Genomic DNA, 24,544 nt, shown 5'->3' on the forward strand with positions numbered 1-24,544 from the left:
ATCATAATTTTTCAGGCTTTTGCATTTCAAAATAGTCCAAAAGGCATATTTCAACCAAAACTTCATGTACTACCTAATTTGCTTGATTACTTAAGATTTATTGAGATAGATTATGTACCACTGAAGCGATGCATAGTGTAAAAATATCTCAACACTAGAATATTCAAATGACAAGAGAAAAAAAGAATAAAAAAGTTTAAGAGACAATTAGAGTGGGCATAAAATTGCGCTTATACCTGCACACTTTTACCTTACTTACCTTTTCCCTGCTTATACCTGCTCATGTATGAATGGCGGAAGAATCAATAAACATTAATTTTTATGACATTATTAAAATGTGTCTCATTATTAAAATATGTTAAAAGAGTATTTTCATTTAAGTTTGTGCTGAGGACTTAATTAAAATGATTTTTTTTTCCTGCTGGATAAAAAAAAAATTGTATTCCTAAATGCATTAAACCAGGAGAAATAATGTCTACAATGGAAAACCATAATGATTGTCTTAAAACCTACTTATCCTGTTTCTATAATTGTTGTCACTGTTACATTAGGTAAATAAAATTACATGATTTGTAACTTTTTAAAAAATTTTTAGACAAAATATGCACTGATCTTTTGATTTTTAAAGTTGCATAACGTACATCAGACTTAGATTCATTTGTAGATAGTGCAAAATACTTTCCCACTTGTAAGAATGAGTGATTTTAATTTTACTTTTACTTTTTTTAGTTATAGTAGATCTATGATTATGAGGAAATTAATTTGCTAGAATTTATTCTTGGTTATTTGTAATTATGGTATCAGTATGGGGAATATTAACCAAATGAGTTTGCCAAATAGGTACCAATCAATGTAGGTTTAAGTTTTATTCACACTTCTATGAAAAAAATGTAGAGGACAACCAAAGATATGTTTTATAATAACTTTATAACATGTATATAATAATATATATTTTTTTATTTCATAGGTATCAGCATCTGGAAATGCCATTGTTCGCATGTTTGGAGTTAGCAAATGTCATCACATTACTCATCTTAATCTTCCTAACAACAATATAATATCCATAGATGGTAACTTGTTTTTTTATTTTCTTTTTTTCCACTGATTTTTTTACATGACTATTTCATATGAAAAGAAATATATCAAGTATTGACTATAAAAATTGAATTTTTACCTTGAAAAAAAAATTTTTTTTTTGAAATTTACTTTTTAAACTAAAGTTTTTCCAAGATGTAGTTTAAAACTCTGCATGAACATTGAATGCAAAAATCTTACCACCTGGTCAGTTCCAATAAAAAGAATTTCAATAGTCAGCGACGCAAATCAAAAGTAAAAAAATAACCTGGAAACTAAATGGACATAATATAGTCCACAAAATCAAAATCGGGGGGGCGAAAAATGCTTAAAGATAATCTGGTTGACTCCTGTATAACGTTTCCTCTCTTTTAAAGCGCCCCCCCCCCCCATTCATCCCGTGAAAAATAATAAATCAGGGTTCTACTATGTCCTCGTTTGAAGACTGTGCTCTTTTACACATTTAAAAAAAAAAGAAAAAAAAATGTGATTTAAAAAAAAAAAAAAAAAACGCTCTAATTTGTCTTTAAAAAAAGACCCAAGTTCTTACTTTTTGCAGATTTTTTTAAAAATTAATTATTATTATTATTATTTTCAATTTCTGGTAATTTTGGTCACTAGTTCTAACTGTAAAATTCCCAAAAAATTCAGAAAATATTCTTATGTAGAGAGACTACTTCATTTTGTTTCAAAACTCAAATCTGTACTAGTTCAAATCAAGTGACTTTTTCTTTTTTACATTGATTCTGTTTTAATTTTATTCAATACATATGAAAATGTGTAAGTTCTCTAGTGTGGCTACTGTTTATTTGCTTTTTGACCCATGTTAAAAAAATATTTTTGTAGGTCTGAAAAGAAATTCCAAATTTAGTGTTTCTAAATCTTTCAGTAAATAACCTAAAGGTAAGATATTTCTTGAAGTTTACTTATTTTATTCTTTCATTAATTTATTTATGTATTTTTCTGTTATTGGTATTAAACGAATATTTCAGATAGTAAAGACTGTTTAGTCAAAATGGGGGGGGAAAAAAACTTCTGTCACATAGATAAAGCTTCTTTCACTTCTCTATATAATCACATTTTTCTGTTGCAAGTTCGTTAATCCCGGTGGCCATTACATTTTCCAACTCTTACATCATCCGTTCCTGAAAACATTTTTCACCTAAAAAACCCTATATAAGCTGAAAAAAAGACAAGATGCTAGAAAAGAGCAAGGTCCAAACTATAGGGTTCAAAAATGTACCATTCAAATTGATGCATTGATTTTCGATCTGCAGCAGTAGTGTGAAAGCCTAAGTTGTTGTAAGATAGATGCTTAATTTTTTAAAGCTGAAGCAAGCTTTTGTTTGAATGCAGTGACCACTTGACAAAATGATTTGGTTGCAGAAGAGCAGAGGGGTTGATCCAGGTTTTTATTTTTAGTTCTGCATTTTGTGAAGAAAAAATTTATTTTTGGAACTTTTTTTCTTTTTGTGAAAAAAAAAGACAATTTCTGGGGCATTTTTCGTTTGTATATTTTTTTGTAAAAAAAATAAAAAAACTATCACTCTTTATAGAGCATGCTTAGCTATCACAAATCTCAACTGAAATCCCTCTGGCTTGATGGACTTCATTATGTATAACTTGGAAGCTGCAGAGGGTTTTATTTATTTATTTATTTTTTTACTATTACTGATGTTTTTTTTCTTACAAATTCATTGAGCTTGAAAGTGATGAAAGAACTGTTTTTACAAATTTAACTTGAGTGGAAGTTCTAATTTGAAGGTATGAAATTTTTTGAATTGGCGCAAAGCGGACCCAATTTTTGTCAGAATTGACTCCTGAAGAGTATATATAAATTGGAATTGCGAATTTCATTAAGAGGTAAAAGAAAGCCTTCATTAAAATGGTGATTAATATAGTAAGTATTGGAAGCTTTAGGGATATAATAAAATCAGTTTTTTCCAAGAAAATGACATTTTTCATTTTTGTAACTAACAATCTTCCTTTTCTGCAATGCATTCTTGTAAATTTGTGTTTTTAAAGCTATTTAACTTTTTCTTGCAGCTTATTCAAAATTTGCAGTTTTCGGTTGCATTAGTTCATTTAGATGTCTCACGTAACAACATTAGTACTCTGAGTGATATTTCGTATTTAGTCAAGTTAAAGGTAATTATTCAGTTCTACTGATATATTTTTAAAGTTCCATGTTTATATTTTGTTAAAAATATAGAAATGCAGATATTACGATCTTAAAATAAAAATATGATAAATTTAATTTAAATGCATAGTATTTACTTGTTGATTTTTTTTCTCACATTTCAAAGAGTTCTTTAAAAAATCTTTTTCTTTTTCATTTATGTGTATATTGAGTTGTGCAATCTTTTTTCAATCTTAACAAAAGAATTTTCTCTTTCAATGATCTCCATGAATTCATATACATATTTTCTGATACAGTGAAACATCAAAAATTCGAAAAGGGAAAAATCTAAAACGCACTCCAATGAAATTTTAATAAATTTTCCTCCATGTTCAGCAAAGAATGAAAGTTAATATTAGTTACATTTTGTTAAAAAGTGTAATTTTATTTTTTAAGCCTTTTATGTTATGTACATAACATATTATATAACCACTTTATCATACAATATGTATTTACATAGCTTATTGTTGTCCTGAACAGTACCTTTTTGGTCCTAATGGTCTTTCCTGATAGTCTTGGTCTTTCTAAATCCTAATGACTAATGGTCGTTAATTAGTTTGAATTTTTTAATGTTCTATTGTATTATTCTCATTCAAAATTCAACAACAATTTATTGATATTTTCCCATTTCTTAATCAGCACAAAATTTAGTATGGAACTGCAAATCTGGAATGATCGAGAACGTGACTTTCTGGGTTTTAGGATTTTCTGGACATGGCTCAAAAAATAGCGAGAATTATCGTATGTGCAACATTTGGCACGTTTTTTTAGGTTTTGCTTATATTCGAGTCAATTTTTTTTCTAGATCAATCTCAATGGTAGTATGTTTTAGTATGCTAAAAAAAGTTGAAGATAATTTGCAGCAGATCAGATGTTGCTTATTGTTGATGTGTATAATAACATCTATTGATGAATAATGTTGATTGATGCAAAAAAAAAAAAAAAAATCACATTTATGCTAGTAGTAGCTTTGTATTCATGGACATATGCTTTGCATTTTATACCAATGAGAAAATAAAAAGATTAGTTGTTAACCGAAAGCAGGTACTAAAGGATTGTTGCGCAATTACAGCAAAATGCTAATTTACCCTTGACACGATGCTTTGAAGAAATGTAGGTGTTTTCCACAGGTACAAGCCAAATGTTAACAATTTTGAACATTTTAAATAAATTTTAAGAAAAAATTAAGGGTTTTTAAAATTTTGTTTTACGGATAAAGTTTCCAGATTTCGGACTCTGAACTTGGGATCCCATACTGTGTTTTATGCCTTACTATGGAAGAATGCATGTAATTTGTAGCATCCTGGTTTTCAAGGCTTTTCAATTTTATTGATTCTTGTTTTTTACAAACTTTTTTTGGTGGTCCCACAGCATTCCTAAAATTAGGTGTCAATTGTAGTTGTACTTACAAATTTATTAATATACAAATCTTAATTCAAGTTATATCAGTATTTGTTTTTTCTTTCAAATTTTATATAATTACTGGTATATTAGTTTTTAATATGCATACATATAGGTGTGTGTTGCATTTAAAAAAAAAAAAAAAATTAATGATATTTAAGGTACTTTCAATTCTTGTAAATTTGCTGTTAAGCAAGTTTTTGCATCAGCTGTAGAAAAAAGAACATTTAATGCAGAAAACATAATTTTCCAATTCAAAAAAATAATAATAATATAATAATAAAATAATAGTAGTGTGTGTGTGTGTGTGTGTGTTTTTTTTTTTTAATGATTTCTCTGCATTTAGAGAGAACAGGAGGAGCAATTTCATTTAGAGTGTTAAGGATTTGAAAAGATTGTTATTGACTGTTAAGGAATTAAATATTTTGCTTTAAATTCAGTTCTAGTACTAAAAAAATGAACAAGAAATTCAAAAATATACAGGAAAAACTTTTTTTTGGAACTTTCTGTTCTTGGTGCGAGAAGTTTCGTGTTCTGCTCGCATTGATTTTTTAAAAGTGTTGTTAAATTCTTGTTATAATGATGAATATTATAAAAAATGTTTTAAGATCATGGATCTTTTTAAAATATTATGTAGTTATTGTATTTTTGTGAGGATTTATTTGTTTCTTGAAGAACTTTCTTCTTTATTTAGTTTCAACAATATACCTTTTTTCTTACAGACACTTCACTTAAATGGTAATAAAATTTCTACCTTAAATCGTGCCTCATCATATCTTCCAACATGTATCACTACTCTTTCCTTAGCAGATAATTGCATAGCAGATTTAAATGAAGTAAGCACTTTTGAATTCTACTATCCTTAATGCATGAATAATGAATTGTCTATAGCTGTACAACTCATTTCTGTGACTAAATTATTAGCAGTTCAAAGAAAACTACTATGTCTGTGTAAGATCATGATTTTCACAAGATCCTGTTGCTTAAAACATCCAAAAGGAAAATAGACAACAGTGCTTGGTTTCTCTCTTGTATGTGAGAGAAACCTATGCATTTATAGTTACATTTCCGTAAAAAAAATTTCTAACAAAAATGAAAAACAGATGGCACACTATTAAAGGAACAAATAGCCTAATATGATGCTGATTGTATGTTGATTGAATAGAAAAATGGAATCAATTTCAGAATTCAGACATAAGAATGGATGGGGGTGAGGGGGGGGGGGAACGAAAAAAGAAACATTTTTATTGCAGTACCATGTGGTTGTGATAAGGGATCTCAATCTTTTCCTTCCAGTTGATCTTCAGACATGAAGTTAACACCCGTAGGTTGTGTGATGTATTTGTCACCAAATTGGTCCAGATATTTAGGACTGCTATCTGAAAACATGAAAATATATATGTTTTGCTGTTTCAGAGCATAAGCTGACCCCAATAGAAGGTCACAGGAAATTATTGTGACCTCCTAAAAAGTTTCCTTATTTGACAAATTTGGAGACATTATTAGAGCATTGCAATTATTTTATTTATTTATTTTTCTTATGCCTTAACGTCTCCTTTTACTGTAGACTTTGGTAATTTTTTGACAAAAGTTTTGTGGAATGATGAAATCTTGAGCCTCCTAGAACACAAGGGTTCTCAAACTGGGTGTCGCGGCACCCTGGTGTTCCGTAGGAAGTGGCGAGGGGTGCCGAGAAGTTTTCATGTCATCGGTATTCTACAAGAAATCTGGATGCTCAAATAAGGCTATGTAGACCAGAAAGACCATCCAGCGTCTCCTTTTTTGGTGTAGCATGACAAACATTCACTAGATTGGGACTTCAAATTCATCGTAAAGCTTAATTGATGATGGAGCGTTATCAAAAAGCAGTTTTTAATTACCAGACAGCAGTGAAGCAAAAGTTATACAGAAGAATGATGTGAAAGTTACATGATCTTATTTTACAGTAAATTTTGTTCATAATTCAGTGTAGTTTAAAGGTATAAAAAAGTTGTTAATTGTTATTTAAGCCCAATTTATCAAGTTGACGAATTGAAAAAGAGAAATGTCGCTGTGTACCATCATTTTTTCCCGTGGCTGTGTCCTTGTAATATGACACCGTAGTATCAGATGGAGGATATGATCCAGTGCTGCACACAGTGCTTGAACTGTGCGCTGGAGTTTCAAAGAAAAAACTGAGAAAATTCGAAATTTTCAGTTGTCCCGAATATGATGACTGATCTTTCTCTTTTCCTTGAAAATAATTTGGAATCTTTGGTGAAGTTATGAAATGTGGTTGAATGTGTTTTTATATTGATATTAAAGAATTTTTCAATTATTTTTAAATTGATAGTATTTTTTAACTTTTTCTTTTCTTCTACTCTGCATGAAGAAATCCTTCCCCAGAGTTGGCTTCATTATGAACCCATGTTCCTAATAAGATCAAGTTGCCTTTATTTGTCAAAATTGCTGAGAAACGTTAGTTGAAACTTAAATATTCCCTTGCTTTTATGTTTTCTCATTTTTTATAAGTCAATTGATGAATATGCAAAGGCAGGAGCCAATTCAATCATAAATATGTTATATTTTTGGTTATGAACCTCAGAAATTCTTTATTTAGCTCACTTAACATACATTAACAGAGATTGGCAAGGGTGCCGTGAAAACATTCTAATTCTTCAAAGGGTGCTGCAAATCAAAAAAATTTGAGAACCCCTGTCTTAGAAGTTTCAGATTAGGGCACTCCTGAACTAGTTCCTAACTTTTTTCCCCTTGTGCGTAGAATTTTAGAAAATTTGTAAGTTAGTGCTAATACCGTATATTCTTCAGGAAAAACTTTTCAGGAAACAGCAGAATCTTTTATCCCCCTTATTTTGTTGAATAGTTAAATATTGTTGTCCAACTTAATGCATATGCAAGTAATTTATTAAGGAAACATTTTCTACTATTATTCTGTCAGATGAATTTTCTTCATTTAAAAAGAAATTTTCCAATGTGATCTTGCGCATATTGTATTACACTGGGAAATCTTTTTTTGTTGATGAAAAAATGACTCATGTAAAAAACATGTTGCTCTAAGATATAATATCTCGTCTTTGTGTTTTAGGTATCATATTTAGTGAAATTGCATTGTCTAGAACAGTTGACAGTGTCAGGAAACCCATGCCTATCATTTGAAGATGCTTCTGTACCGTATCCTTGCTTATTGTTTTGGGTTTTATTATTAAATTGATGATTCAATAATGATAGTAGTTCTTTTTATTTATTTACAACTCAAAACTTTTTATCCCGGTTATTTCATAAATTTTAATAACTTATTATTATTTTTTAGCATTACCCAATATTATTACTTAACTTGTTCTAGCCCATTTGATTATCGTCCTTTTGTTATAAATTGGTGCTTAGGATTACGCTTGTTAGACGGCCGTGTTGCTACGCAAAAAGAGAGGTACTGAGCGTTATTTTATCATATGTTGCTCTAATGTGATCTTTAAATAAATGTTTTCTATTTTCAGCTATTCCTTTTTAATTAATTTTTCTTATATTACAAGATAAGGATAGTCCCCTTAATATTTAGTTTCAAAATTCCTAAATTTTTATTATTTTAGAATAAAATTGTGACAAAACTTTACCTTTGAGTATTAGTACCTCAATCATTTATAAATGGTTCGTCTGTGGAGAAAAAATGTAGTTCAAATAAGAAATTAATGCAATTGCTACACTTCACCCTAGAGATTTATCTTAGAAAAAAGATAAGCAAGACTAAACATTCAAAAATTTGAATTTTTCTTGAACAGATGAATTTTTTTTTGTACTTAGTTGTGTGTTTAAGATATAATCTGTGTTTTTTTATGCATGAATAAGAATATTTAAAATGTTTATGATATTCCTTAAAATAATTTTGAATGTAACTCATTTCTACTGTTGACAAATAGTGCTAACATTTATGGGTCGGTGTTGGTGGAAGTTTTTTCAAGAAGGCCAATAGGTGCTTGCAAAAGTTAATTTATAACTGAGACTGTGAGAAGCAAAAGGATGTAAGTGCCAAATTTTGGAGATAACCAGTACAAATAGTAAGAGACCCTCTTGTTTGCTTTAGGGTAAGAGATGGTACTAATAGCCCATGTGGATGCTGCTATACAGCATGATTTAGAAGAAATTTTCAATGAATTTTATGAAGTCCTGGAAACTTCATTAAGTCCACTTACATCCCTTTGATTCTCACTGTCTCAACTGTGAAATGAAGCATGGTTGTAGTGTTATTTTAGGAACTGAATATTTAGTGTTTGAATCAGCTGATACAGTGGGCGAAAGTGACAGAAGACTAAGTCAAATTAGTCAATAACTTGCACTTTCTTTACCAATAGTACAGAAATTCTACCCTAAGGATTGTGACATGTGTTTGTCAGATTGAAACAATAGTAGTTAATTACAATAAATAATAATAATAATGCACTTAATATTTCTCAAAGAAAAAAGTCTGGTGTAAACACGTCTTCCTCTGAAGTCAAAACGCTGAGATAGACCTTTTGGTAAGCATTCAACTTCTTTATCTGCATACAACAAAGCGATAGAAAGATTGGGAGTTAGTGTCACGAACACTCACTAAGTATGGAAATATATTTACTTAACCACTTGAGATGGATTAAGCAATGCTACGTAAAAAATGTTAAGATTAAGAAAAAAAAAGGAGGTTGAATTGCAAATTGATTGGGCACAAAACTAAGAAAAGAGATTTAGGGTCTTTGCTTTCTTTCGTCAAGACTATCCATGCTCCAGCCTCGGTATGGGTATAGGAAGAAACCCCTTGTTCTATATGGCTTTTTCATTAGAATGCAATTCTTGTTTCTTGGCTTACACTCGGATTTCTGAAAATAAAATATATTTGATATGTATTCAGACAGATTTTTCTTTTGCACTTTCATTGTTACAGTTAATGTTTAAATCTTTTCGTGAATAAGTTGTAACATGATTTGTTAGCAAATTCTTTTGATTCTAAAATTGATGGATCATTGAACAGAACAAAATTTATTTAATAAGAGAATTGTCATCATTAGCTAAGATATTCCAGAAAGCATGATCACAATATACATTTTTTAGATTCCGATATTTTAATTTATGGTAAGCAGGATCCAAGAAATCCCAGGCACCAGGTCGCCCAGGGAGCTAAAAAAATACCTTGTCAACTAGTTTTCCCTGAGCAAGAATCTTTCAGATGTCAGTCCCACTAAGAACTGATAAACAATTTGTTTGGCATTTAAATTTTTTCCTGGCTCTTAAGATTTGACAATTTTTGCTGTTCTTTGTATACAAGCATCAGGGTTGGCAAGTTTCTGCCGAGGCGGTTAAAACCACTGGTAGAAACCGGTTAAAACCTGCATGGCAAAAACCACTTTCTGCCACATTTGCGGCAGAAACTGGCAAAGACTCACAAAATGAAAAAAAATTTAAATTATTGACATGCAATTGGAAGTGCATGGAAAAAAATAATTATTAAACAAAGCATAATTTAATTACGATATTACCACAATTTAAAATCAAATGTTACATTGTTTGGACCCTGCAGTTGCTTCTTAGAAAAGGTGGTTTCTAAAATCTAAACAGTTTCTCAATCTAATATGTACAAATGAGAAACTTTAGAATATTCCTGCAACAGAAGAGCTAGCAGGCAATGCATGAAGGAACAAGCAATGCTCGAGAAACTTTCATCTATTGTAAATTTTTTTTAAACTGGTTCCACCATGTAGTAACTGGGGTGTAGTGGGAGGAAATTCAACTGGAAAAATAAGTTTCGAGAAATAGGGTCAATTTGTTTTGCAAAGCTGTGACATTTGGTACAAAATCTATGTTAATATTGGTAAGTAAAATTCTGGCACTTTCTTCTTGAAGCACGTGATAATTTCGATCATAAACAATTTAGATGAAGCGTATAAGGAAGCAAATTAAAATCAGAAATGCCTTTTAATTCTGTATGTCACTCCTCTTTCCTGAACACCTGTATGATTTTTTGTCCTTGGTTAGATTAATCCAAAACATTACGAGCATCTGCAATTGAAAAGTTCCCTTCTCGAACTAAATCAAGGGCATTAGCATAGGATTTTTATTTTTAAATGATGAAATGAAGTTTAATTTTTTAGTTTACTTAAACGAATATCATTTAGCAATCACTTAAGTAATTAAAGATGCTTTTAAGTTTTTGCCAGTTTCTGCCGGTTTTTACCGGTTATAATCAGTTTCTGCCACTGGCACGGCAAAAACTAGTTTCTGCCGGCAGAAAGCCAACCCTGATATGCATAAATATAATTGTTTGTTTATTGTTTTCAAACATGTTCACTATAAGAATTAAGTTTTGTCTTACAGCTTGAAAGCAGAATGGTTATATAGTCAGGGGAAAGGAAGGCATTACAAATCTGGAGAACATTTAGAACTTGTTGAATATTTAACTCAAGTTTGCCCTGTAACTGCTGATGAAGTAAGTAGATTCATTTTTCCACCATTAAAGATGAAACATGTGTAATTTATTGAAATGCTTCTTGACCATGATTGGAGTCCAGTTGAAATTCATTTTTTTATTGCTCTCAAGATGAAAAAAAATAACTGTGTTCATGAATACAAACTGATGAATCAATATTGTTTTACTGTTCTTATGGAACCATTGTTTATGTATGATTTCAAATTTTGAAAATGCATTCAAATAATTTTTTAAAGATAATTTTTTAAAACAATACTTAAATTCATACAATAAAGTAGTAACATTGAATCAATTTTGTTTTAGAAGAGTCCTTGTATGTTCACTGTGTGTTTACTTATTTGGAAACAGCAAACTTACAAACTTGACAAGAACCAACTTCCTTTAAATTGAATTTAATATGATGTGTAACTTAAAATTCAATTTTATTTATTTAAATGTTTATCAATTTTATTAGAGATTTTTTTCTATTTGTTACGTGCTGCAGATACATAATTTGTGTGTTTTTACTTATTTTATGACACTTTTTAAAAGTTTAAAAATCTCTTTATCAATGTCAAAGTTAGAAAGTGTTTTGTATTAAAATGTTAAGCATACTGGTTATGAGGATGTTTTAACTATTTTGTTTTCATTTCTTAGTCAGCTGAGGAAGAAGATGAAAAACTGCTGCATATATTGCATATGCAAAGGCAGCATAAAGAACAGTTTCTAAATGAACAGTCTCAAGTACTTCATAGTGAAGCCTCTGCAGTTAGCAGACCAGAAACAATAAGTTCTATGGCACAGTCTTACCATTTTAAAACAGACACATCAATCAAAACTAATGAAACAGATGCATCTATGTCTTCAAACATTGTTCCTTCTAAAATTATGTATGAGTCAGGTAATGGCTTACTTCTTTGATAGGTTTATTCTTCTGAAATCATTATCTTTATGTCACTTTTAGCATATTCAAATATGAGTATAGACTGCTGAATGCTTCTTTTACAGCTCATTATCTTCCTAAACTGATAGATATGTGGGTGAAATCACCCACATAACTATCAGTTAATAATACTGCAGATATGTTTTATTTGTTGTTACTCTTTATTTCAACCAAAAAATTACTCACATTTCAATTAAAAATACTAAAATAATAGTCCTAAATATCACTAACATGGATGTCTTATATAATGTTTGAGTATTTTTGAAGTATGAGAATCATACTTAAGACCAAAAAAGTGTCATTCTGTGTTTGAATGAATTTAAAGATATTATTTTTCCAAAAAATTCAATTTTAAAAATCCAGTTATAATTCTTTGTCAAAAAACTAAAGTTTGTCCCCAACATTCAATTTAAAAGCTGGTACATGCTTTAACAGCGGGTCACTAATCTATATTTAATTTTTGTAAATAATAAAACAATCTAAAAAAATAGGTTTCTCTTAGGAAATAGGTAGCCATTTTAAATTTGTGTGCAAATAGATGCATTTGCAGTATTTTGGGAATAAAAGTTAAATATTAGTTGTGTATATTAATTCTATGTCATTTATGTGTAAATGCCACAGAAGGAATTTCATGTTGCAATTATTGTATGGTTCATAATCTCATTTAAGTTCAAATTTGTCATTAGCATGGATTTTCCTGTCTATGCCACTAGTAAAAGACTCTTGAAAGGAAAAATAAAAATGAAAATTTTAATATTTAACTCTGCTGAAAACAGTTAAAGTTTAGAGGACACTTTATAAGTAAATCCTTTTTTTTCACAGACTTTACTAACAATAATATTTAAAAATTTTGTTTCTTAATAAAGTCTCCTATTTTGAGAATCACCCAAGTTAGTGTACCTTTTTTTTTTGTATGTAACTATAGTGAAAGAACCAAGATTTTATTTCTTTCTGAGAGGTTCTTACAAATCCATATGTAATCAGTAGAAGCAGTGGGATATAATATGATCATGAAATGGGTTGTAATCCTTTTTGTAGTAAAAGCCTTTTTTTTCTCTATTAAGTGGTAATTTGTTTCTAAGAGACAAATATATAAGTACATATGAGGTAGTGAGAAGCAAAGGGATGCAAGTGGCAAAATTAAAAATTTGGAGATAACCAGTACGAATGGTAGGTGAACCTCTCCTCTCTCTTGGGGCAAGATATAGTACTAGTAGCCCTGGTAGGTGCTGTTGTACAGCATGATTTAGAGAAAAAAATTCAATGAAAGCCTACCTAAGATCTGATATTTAAACGCATTTTACTCAAAACTTAAAATAGTCCACTTGCATCCCTTTGTTTCTCACTGCCTCATATGTAAAATGAAAACCAGTTTTTTTTTTCCAGCTATTATATGCATTTACTACTAAGTGCTCATTAATTCAGTAATGTTCTCAAATGCATAATCAGCTGTGGCATGTTTATGTTTAATCTATGGCTATATGAATCAAAATTTTAATGCTTCAGGAGGGAAAAAAAAGAAGATAAGTGAGATTATAGATAATATCCAGAATGATATTTTCATCTGTAAACAATTTTAGAGTTCAAAAAAAGAAAAAAAAATCTAAGGAAAAGTTTTAACTCTTCATAGTATTGATTACTGAAACGTTGATGTTTAACTATCTTTCTCCCAATAATAAAATATATACTTGTCCCATTTTCAAAATAGATAGCTCATAATATTAGTAATATTTGAAAAAATAATGTAATAGTTATCTGCTGTAAAACATTTATTTATTATGCCACCAAAACGTTTTATTTTACATAGAGAATGCAATTCGACCTATTAAAAAACAAACTGTTTTACAAATAATAAAATTAACGCAATGGTAAAAATCTAACTGCAGTAGGGAATATGGAATTGATCAAACTACTATTTAAGGCTGCTCTTCAGTGAGGGAAAACATTGAAGTTAGGGTGTAAATGACTTTCTTCCTTGAACGACGGGCGTGAACCTGAATCAAGTGATTGACACTTCAACGACCAATGGAGTGGACGGTAATCGATGTAAGGCAGGAACACGTGACCTGTCACAGCTGTCATTGTTCTGGAGGGAAAGGAACCCCTAAATGACCCCCGTCGTGAAGAGCAATCAAGGAAATTAGCTGGCGGCCGAAACCGCACTTGAACAGTACCAACGCAAAGGTTGAACAGAACAGAAAATAAAGTCAGTACCAAAGAGTCTGCAGTAATTTTTTAAACAAAGTTTTTTTTTTTTGGATATGCGTTCCCAGATTTTATATTCATGAAAAATTGATGAATGAAATGAAAATTTATCATAAATTGAACAGGAAAAACGGTTGTCTTATTTTTTTTTTAAACGATGTTTTCAATTACCACGTCCGAATCTTATTTCGTTCATAAAGCTAATTCGTTTCTTGTCTGAAGTTTAATTAAAGAATGCAATTTTTTGCGTTAGGATATGATTATATATATATATATATATATATAAAACATAAGAGGTATAAGCTTAGTGTAAAACTGTGGTGTAGTCCCGGAAAAAAAGGGTGAGGGGTGAGGAGGGATGATTACATATCGGTTATCGGATATTTACAGTCAAGAGGTGGAACGATGCTGATTTTATTTTTAATTATTGGGAGGACGGCAGAAATGTCGTAATCAGAAAACAATTTCATATTAGGATATGGTTACATTTCAAAGAGGGGGGGGAGGGGATCCCGCTATTTTTAGTATATATATATATATATATATATATAATAATAAAAATGAAAAATATTGAAACAACCACACCAAGAGCCCATAGATGCGCAACGCAGCAAAAATAAAAAGCCAAGTAAATATAAAATAAAGCAATCAGAATTTCAAATATTAAACAAATTATAAATAATAAATGATGATAAAAATATATATGGTCGAAAAAGGAATACTTCTGCAATTGGTTTTAGGATATGCAATGCTGAACTGACATTTTTGTTAATTAATCAATTAATGTTTTCGATATTTATTTATATTTTTCCGGTGATTCATTATGCGCAGGGCTGCATTTGTTTACTATCAGTAAACAAATCATCCCGCAGAAACATAGATAATCAGCATGGTGACTAGAGCAGCATACACAAGACTAAATGATTAATATACTTCTTAAAATTGAAATTCTTTTTCAAAAATAATAATAATAATTAATAATAATAATTTTAATAATAATATTTTACGCATCAGACGAAAAGTGCAACAGGCTATAATAATAAGTAGTTGGTAAATCTTTTATTGAAATGTATTTTCGAAGCACGCAGTTATATGATGTTTGAGAACATTTGAAAATACATTTCGTGGGTGGAATTACACGAGCAACAGGGAATTACTTGCAATAATGTACTTAAATTAAAAATACAAGCTGCAGTTTACTTGCAGTACACTTGGAACAATGTACTTCGACTTATTCAAATGCAAAATGTTACGAGGAATAGAATAACTTTTTAAAACTTTTTTTGATTTTTTTTTCTTCTCAGGTCTTTTTTTTCTAATGGTTTTCAATTTTTGGTTACATTAGTTATGCATTGCTTTCTGCGATTCAAAATAGTAATAATAACAATACAATAATCAGAAATGCTTTCCTTTCAGCGGATACTATGGTGAGAAAAGCAACGGCTAAAAGCATAATTTTCAGAAAATTCATTCATGCTCGCATTTCGAAATTAAATGAAACCTCTTTATTACCACACAATGTTGACAGCTTCGTGCAAACGAAGTCCTAAACTTGATAGCTGCACTCAATCAAGCTTTCATTGATGCAAACTATTGCAATCAATCAAACAATCGTAACAATTACGTGGAATATTCCCTATTTACGTCAATTGTTTGCTTGTAAGAACGTGAACAATGTCTTACATATGTAATTTATATTCAGAAAAAAACATCAGAATTGAAAATATAATCCGACATTCGCAAATCACACTCATTAGTATACTATCCTTTAAATTTTAAAAATATTTCAATTTAATTTTTCTCTTTTTGTATAAAAGTATTCATGAAGCAGAATTTATAAATTGTTGAGTGTACAAATATTTATTGCTCTAATTTTTCTAATTTTTCCTTTTTTGATCTCTTCTCGACTTCCCGGGGAAATTTTAAACTGTTAGCAAAATTAGGGTAACTCAAATAACTCTTGAACGTGGAAGAGAAATCTGTCAGGCCCAATAAAACCTTTTTGAATGATGTAAAAGACAGAAACACATGTATCTATCTCTATTGATAAAGATGTTCTTAGTAACCCCGAAGCAAGTGTAATTTAATTTGCACGTTTGTACATTAAAATAGTGTAATTTCTATGTCAATAAATGTTAACATTTAAAATCAACAAAAGTTGAGAGATGTTCGCAAAGTTGCGTGAGACTAATACCAATCATTCGCCCTCGAATACCTTATTATTGCTTAACCGAGACCAAATATATTCTTTTTTTGAGCGATCACAGTTGGTTATTGTTTTCACTTGTCCGTAGTTGATGTTCTTTCGACTTTATTTTTCTATGCTTTTAATGCAAACTCGTCTGTTCCACGTGTCTTCGCGAGCATGTCCCTCCTCCTGGGCGGTGAAGTTGATGTCCCCCGCTATCGACTTTACTTATTCCCGACCCTCTCGATTTTACACAATACTTTTCAGACAAAAACAGCATTCAGTCAACAACGTCCAGCATCCAGCCCCTGGAATTCGTTTGAATGTAGACGTCTTGTATTCAAATCATGACTTTTATGAATATGATTCGGATAGGAACCATTTGTAGAAATAAGAAACCCAACGAGTAGGGTCCTACCGCAATTCGTGATTGCGAAAAACATAATTTAAATTCAAGACGTCAAAATTCAAATGAAAGCTATGGGCTGGATGCTAAATGTTTCTTTCTTTTTGTTTGGTATTATTTATTTATTTTTTTTTTTTTTTGAATTTTTTTCCCCCATTTATGAATAATATTAAGTAATGATAATGTTTCAATGAAGCTTTAACACCATTTTAAATCGGGTGTTCCAAAATATCTTCAATTTTTAAATTTGTAAATTGTAAATAAAATATGCACTTTAAAAAGCATGAGCTTTGTGCAAGAAATAGATAAAAGTCAAAAACATCTTAAAAGCACAAGTAAAAGATGTTAATTATAAGTGTAGAAAATGCATTGCTTGATTGAAAACTTGTGGCTATGTATTTGTTTTTTTATCCAGGATATTAAAAAACTTTGACCTTTGACACTTTGAATTAAAATTCAACTAGAAATTTGGTTTTTTGTACTAATATTCAAGCCGTATATATTGTATTTATGGTTCAGTTCCCTTCTTGTTGTTTACCTTTTTATAGCAAAATTGAGGCTATAAACGAAATTGTTATTGGGTTCCTTAGACTTCACTATGAACAGGCGTGACTGCACAGTGCATACACACAAATATATATTGATAAAGACTGGCTAAAATTGAAAAACCTTAGGTTTCAGGGAAATGTTTTAGACGTCAGACAAATTATTTGTCTGAGCTTATGAAAATTTCAGTGTAACACGACTACCGAAAGATTCTTAGAACATTGTGTATTCATCCAGCTAAAAACAAAATGGTCTGTGTTCTCCCCCTTCCCCCATCAGTTCTCTAATTATCTGTAAATTTAAACCAGTGGTTCCCAATCTTTTGCACGTTGCAACCCTTTTTTGACTAAGTAAAGGACCTGTGATCCCGTAGCCTACATGTCAGTAAAGTATCGCTAGGTGTGGACCTAACCTGGCAACATTGTGAAAGCTACGTTAGATCCTACATTACAAAACTGCTATGTTAGATTCGATCCACCCCTAACTATACTGTAGTAGGAATAATGTTTCGACCGAATAAGAAACGCTACACGACCCCATTTGGAGTCACGACCCTGGGAACCCACCCCTGCTTTAAAACAATTTTTTTATACTCATTCATGCTTTAAAGAAATGCAGGTATGTATCATTTTTCTCCTTAGAAAGTCTTCAAAAGAAAAATTCAGTGAAATCCTGTTACAACGTATATCAGTATAACGAAATACCCGTTTCAACCAAATAAGTTTTCAGTCCCGATTTTGAAGTTCATTGTTACTGGATTTCACTGTATTATGAATTACATGATCAATGTGTACATACCTTGTAAAGAATTTTTTACGAGTTTGGCTCGAGAAATTATTTTCAAAAATGTTTGTTAAGCTGTGGAAAGCATTTTATGCGTTTACATTTGAAGTAACATAGTATAATATAGACAAAAATAGATTCCAAATATCTAGTAAGTATCTAGAATACGGTTTTAGACCCGGTTTTTTGAGCAATCACGATTGCTTATTGCTTTTATTTGACTGTCCTTGATGTTCCGGTTCCTTTTTCAGCTTGGACCAGAGCTGCCGCACCACCGTCCACCGGCCGCGGCGCGGCTGGTCCTGAGCACTGTCCACCGGAATCCACTTTTGCTGGGCGGTGGCGTCCATGTCCTACACACACATGCGCATACACAGTCGCCTATGCGTGCATGCCTAAGTGCACACACGTAAGCCTACACACACACACGCACACAACTATATACACGTAAGCACCCAGGAGGAGGGACATGCTTGGGCGGGGGAGCCATTTCTAGAAACAATAACTCTAACCAGTAGAGTCTTGTCGCAACTCGTGATTGCGAAAAACATAATTTGAATTCAAAGTTTCGGAATTCAAATTAGAGTTTTTTTTTTTTTTTTTTTAGAAATGGTCGCATTATTTCGAACAATGTCTCCAAAAGAGTGCTGGAAATATTTTGCCAGATTTTTTATGGAGGAAAATGTCAAACAGTACCTACCACCTTTTTCAACGAAATTCATTTTTTTTTCGAATTTTAAATAATCAAAGAATGGATATTTGGAAAGAAAGTATTTGACACAGATAGAGGCTTGAAAAATACTCGGAAAAAAATTTACATGAAAACTTCAAAGGAATTTGTAAAACCTTCATCCAACTTTCCCCGCAGGTTAACATTGGATACGTAGGCTTTCAGACTCTCAGTGAAAAGCATCCTTAAATTTGCTTATAAAGTAGCATTAATATACATATTTATCTTTCTTTGGATGCACCAGCTCCATTGTTTATGCCTTCTTGATGTAGTGAAAAGTAATGGGGGTAGTGCATCCCCAGAAATAGAAATATTCATTAATGCTATATTATAAGCATACTTAAGATCATTTTAATCTTAATTATATCCGTGAATTAATTTCAATAACACGGAAAGGTTCTTCACTGAAGGTCTGCGATGCAACTTTACGCAAAATGCGATACTTCCTTTTTTTTTAAATTTACAACGTGAAATTTTTTTTCCGGATATAGGGTTTATAGGTGTGAGTCCCATACTCTGGTTTCATGCCAAAAAATAAGGGAAAAAATTGTAAAGCAAACCCCTAGAAAAAAGGATGGGTTTTGATGATTTTAAAAATATAATAAGTGGTAATACCCCCCATGAGTTAACCAATTTCCTCCATATGTTCTTGCGTACAAACTTAGCACCTCTCTAGCCCCTCAGAAAAGTATTAATGTATAATATAACGATCCCTTCCCCTCCAAATAAAAATAATGGCTATGAAACTGTCAAAAACTGAAAAAAATTGCGGGCGACATTTCCAAAAAAGCGGGACGTGTGAATGGAAAAAGGTGGTCATATTTGGATTCAGGAGGTCATTTACCACAAGAATTCACAAGAATTATCTCAGAAGCACTCGTTAAAAACTATGTCCTTTCTAAACACAAATCAAATCGTGAAGATGTTTCCAAGCATGTGGATTCACTTTCAAAAGCACTCATTCATTCCTTCACTGAAAGATGCCTCCGTAAAAGAGGGGAGTAGTAAATGGAAACGGTCGTTTGCGCTAATGATTGTAAATCTTATACACCTCACCCGGTTTTTCCCCTCAAGAAAGGAGGAACCGGTGAAAGGCGTGGCTTAGTAGAGAAATTGAGCTTTTTCGAAAATATTTCAGATGGTTGGAACTCCGATATTTTTTTAGAAATGGTCGCATCATTTCAAACTTAGTCTCAAAAGAGAGCTGAAAATATTTTGCGTGTTGGGGCGTTCTTAAAATTTCGATAGCACGATTTGCAGCTTTTTTACAGAGCGAAAGGTCCAACAGTACCTCGTTTTCGAAGAAATTCATTTTTTCTCGAATTTTAAAAAATCGAAGAATGGACGTATCAAAAAAGTAAAAACTAAATAACACAGACATAGGCTTGAAAAATACTCAGAAAAAAAATTGACCCGAAAACTTCAAAGGAATTTTGTAAAATAACATTCAACTTTCCCCGTAGGTTAGCATTGGATCCGAAGCTTTCAGACTCTCAGTGAAAAGCACCCTTAAATGTAACAAATAACAAAAAAAAAAAAAAAAAAAACTTTTGTGGATGAGGAGAGGCATTATGTTATTTCAACTTTGATAAATATTCAAAAGTTTTGAACTTAATGCAACTTTTGTGACTTTTATCATACAGTGTAGTTTATTATTTCTTCTTTTTATGTTTCGTGCTTTGACTTGGAATTACATTTATTACAGTTTCCTATGTATACCTGAATCTAAGATACACTCTCTCTCTAAACTTAAAACAATCGATTTTTTATGCGTTTGTGTGTAATTTTAAAACCCATTCTTGGTTTCCTTCAGTTTTCAATGTTAACACATGCATCTTAATTTGATTAAACAAAATATAATCATTTCTAGTGATAAAAGTTTTATCTCTTCCTTTCTCATTTCATTTGTAATTTTAGCACCAGACGTATTGTTCCACTGCACTTCCACGGACACAGCTCAAACAAATCCTCCGTCCTTTCAATCTGGAAAGTATCCTCGGTCTGTTTCGAAATCTGAGATTCTCCACAGTTCCATAAAAAGTCCCATTACAATCGAACAAGTTGCTGTTGAAGTAGACAGCTCAAATAAACCTGTGAGCCATGAAACTGCTAAATCCTCTTACCAGTATTATGAAGATCGCAGAGTCCGTCCTTCTAACAATGAAACAAAACCAGCCCACACACAAAAAGGTATTTTTCTTTTTATATGTTTATTAAACAAACTAATATTTTTGCGAGTGATGTCACTTTGAGAACCCAAGCCCCTTTAGGAATTCAGCAGATGATTACTGCTCTCGAGAAAGTCAAGCCCTCATATAGAAAAGAGTCTTATTTGGCATAGATGAATTTCAACATCTCCTCCAAAATTTAGGCATGGTTCCGAAGAGGAGAAAAATCTCAGGAGCCCTGTGCACATGACTTTAATTTTAAAACTTGAATTTAAATGCATGCATGAAGTATTTATATTTAAATAACACCATGGAATCTTCATTTAGAATTATAAGTGTAAAAAATTCAGTTGCATTGATTTCTCTCTTATTCATAGTGCTTGTTCTAAACTTAAAAATCTGTGTATCAAGCTGACTCATTACAGTAAAACCTGTCTACAACGATACTGTTGGGACCTAAAAGCAAGATCGTAATAGACAGTTTATCGTTATAGACAGTTTATTATTCATGCTGACATTTTGCTGGGGCCAAAAAAAAAAAATTGTTACAGACAGGTTATCGTTATAGACAGTATTGTTATACACAGGTTTCACTGTATCAGCAAAAGTAAGGACCAGTTTTTATAGTTACAGTCTCTCCTTGCTACTTCGCGCTTCGACTTTCAAGGCTTCACTACATTGCGTTTTCTTCCAAGTTTTTTTTTTTTTTTTCAAGTGTAGTAATCAGCCTTTCTTATACGCTTGTGTAAATTTTTTCCTACAAAAGAATAACAAAGTACATCTTTTAGGTAAAGTAAGCCCTTCTGATGGGTTTTAGTTGTACTAGTTAAGGGAGTGGAGGTTTAAAATTGCTGAAGAAAGTGTAGGGAATCGCTATTCTCATTTTAACCGTGAAACAATAACTGGAAAGTATAATCGCGGTTATCATTACTAGGATATATAGGGGATAAATTCATCTGTAAATGGTGTTCAACAATGTACTAGCTTTTTAAGTTATATACGTAATACCTTTATTGAGGATAAATGTAGAGGCAAAATGGGGGCACATGCGATCACTAACTGGCAATTTATTAATCATCAAACATGTTGAGCTATTTTCATAGATTAGTAGTAGTGTGTAAGTTTATTTCTCAATAATTAAATATGTGATATCTATTACGTCTAATGTATCTCATTTTCTCATATTTTGTGAAATATATTAAGTAGTACAAGTGTAATGATGGCTAAGAGTGCTGATTTGTATCTAGGGAGCTATAACTATGTTAAAACCTACTTAAATTGTTTTAAGTAAGTTTTATGCGCTCTAACTAGGAAAATATTCGGTTTATAAATACAGAATTCTACTTTGCGGAAATTCAGTTATCGCAGTATAGTCTGGAACGAATTAACCACGATAAACCAGGGTTGAGAGAGAGAGAGAATGTAATTTTAAAAGTTAAAAAAAAAAAGCCTGTAAAACTTGTGTTGTTTTTTTTACTCATGTAGTTCACAATTATAGAACTAAATACAGAAATGTCCCATAACAGCAAATGCCAATTCAATGAAATATCCGGTTCAGCAAAAGAAATTTTAAGTCCCAGTTTAATTTTCATTGTATTGCTTGAATTCCATCACAACCAATTTCTATTACAATGAATAAAATTTGCAGTCACTTGCTGTAAGAGGATTTTACTGCATTCAGTTCCTTATGAAAATACATATTAACTGAAATTATATTGTATGTATGCTTGAGTAAATTGAACTTTTTAAGTTATTAAACGTCGTATTCCTTGAATTAACGATTTTTAGGGTTAGTCTCTAAATTTGTAGCATGATTTGTATTCTATATAAATAGCATAAATGTTTTTTATTTATGAAAGTATTAATGAAGTAATCATTATATTCTGTGTTATCATCAAAAGGATTATGTGTATTGCCTACGTTGTTATCTACAGGGAACTATATTTCCAATAAAATTTGAATTTAGAACTTAAAGAGTTGTGATGTTTAATGGCTAATTTAAAAAATGTACATTGGCGTTCACTAAGTAAGTGAATTTTTAAATCTTTTAGTTTCTTAAAATTGTTTTTGCACATTTTCAGGTACTCTTATTCGAAAAGTGAGCAAACGGGCAACATCGCCTTCTACAGCTAGTCCAATGAGTGGAAGATCTAAACTTCCGCACTCGACCTTATCAAAAAGCAGGATATCTCCATCAAGAAGTTGTATCTTGACTCCAAGATTTTCTGCTGCTGCAAAAAACAGTAGTGAAAGCGACACATCTGAAGAGCTTGCACATTCTAACCGAACTCCTCAACGCTCTTTTCGCTCCCTGAGCACAGGCACCACATCTGGTAACAACTCGCCAGTTCTGCAACAGAAATTTCCGGTTGCCTTAAGTCCTACTAAAAAAGCATTCGGTTTTAGCCCTCGAGTGCATGAAGAGGCAGTTGTAGATGTTTCATCGAAACTTATTCAAAGTTTTCCACCTCCTCTCACAAAATCTAAAACCATGTCTGAAATTTATGGCAAAAGTGAAAAAGACATCATGAAAGCTGCTACAAAAATACAATCTGTGTGGAGAGGTTATTTCGTAAGGCATCACAATCAGCGTGTCTGTAAACTTTTGCAAGAAATCAGATTTAGAAGGTTGGAAGATCATATTCAACATCTTCATGGACACCTTTGTAGACTTACTGATTTTGTTTTAAGGTGAGATTCTATGCGGATTTAGAATAAATTTTAGCAAAATATAATTAAGTGTTATCAAGCCTTGATTTTCATTTTGAAAAAAAAAAAAAAACACTTCTACATATTTCTTGCATTCAGTATATTTTAGGGTAAAAAAATATTCATATTGGGCTTGCAGCTTTAATTACACATAGTGTAGTACCCTCTCTGTTACACATAGAGTTGCAATGTGGACTAATAATGAAGTGGACTACTATGTTTTGAAAAATCGTTCTAACCATCAAAAAAAAGTTAATTACAGAACAAGCATAAAACATAGCAATGATTCTTAAACTTATTCTGTTGACTGTAGAATTCAAGTTGGCTGACTAAGCCCATAAGTTACTATTTAGTTTTCTTTAAAATATTACCAAATTCAATGAAATTGTTTATTTTATTTTCAAAATGACTGCAACACAGTGGACAGTATAAACCATAGAAAACATTTGGGGACATAAAAAAAAAATTATTGTTTTTTTTTTTTTTTTCAAGTTGCATTGTTAAAATTATGTGATAGATATAATGTAACTGATGTTTCATACTGTTGCATTTCAGCACGATCTTGAATCATATTTTAACCCTTAATGATTTGGCATTAGGAGGTTGAACTATTGCTACTAAACTATGCAAAATTAAAAGGAAAATCAATGGAGAAAATATGAATTGATAACTATTTGAGTTTTTTTTTTTTTAGATCAAATTCCCCGCTTAGAGAAAAATTGGTCATTAAGTTTTCGATCATTCAGATAAACGTCAACCTTGCTTGGCTTAAATAATGTAAT

The 24,544-nt window shown here is 31.2% G+C and overlaps 1 protein-coding gene across 1 annotated transcript in view; it reads left to right on the forward strand.

Moving 5' to 3' along the window:
• LOC129228024 (centrosomal protein of 97 kDa-like) overlaps positions 1 to 24,544 on the forward strand; it is a 51,746-nt gene that overhangs the window by 15,960 nt on the left and 11,242 nt on the right. Inside the window, exons 3-12 of the mRNA XM_054862651.1 lie at positions 968 to 1,073; positions 1,925 to 1,977; positions 3,121 to 3,222; positions 5,377 to 5,490; positions 7,740 to 7,825; positions 7,998 to 8,081; positions 10,994 to 11,105; positions 11,742 to 11,985; positions 20,803 to 21,075; positions 23,135 to 23,744. Of these exons, the coding sequence (XP_054718626.1) occupies positions 968 to 1,073; positions 1,925 to 1,977; positions 3,121 to 3,222; positions 5,377 to 5,490; positions 7,740 to 7,825; positions 7,998 to 8,081; positions 10,994 to 11,105; positions 11,742 to 11,985; positions 20,803 to 21,075; positions 23,135 to 23,744 (1,784 nt within the window). The remainder of the gene's footprint in view (positions 1 to 967; positions 1,074 to 1,924; positions 1,978 to 3,120; positions 3,223 to 5,376; positions 5,491 to 7,739; positions 7,826 to 7,997; positions 8,082 to 10,993; positions 11,106 to 11,741; positions 11,986 to 20,802; positions 21,076 to 23,134; positions 23,745 to 24,544) is intronic.

Source organism: Uloborus diversus, chromosome 8, assembly GCF_026930045.1.
Source record: "Uloborus diversus isolate 005 chromosome 8, Udiv.v.3.1, whole genome shotgun sequence".
Classification (NCBI taxonomy): domain Eukaryota; kingdom Metazoa; phylum Arthropoda; class Arachnida; order Araneae; family Uloboridae; genus Uloborus; species Uloborus diversus.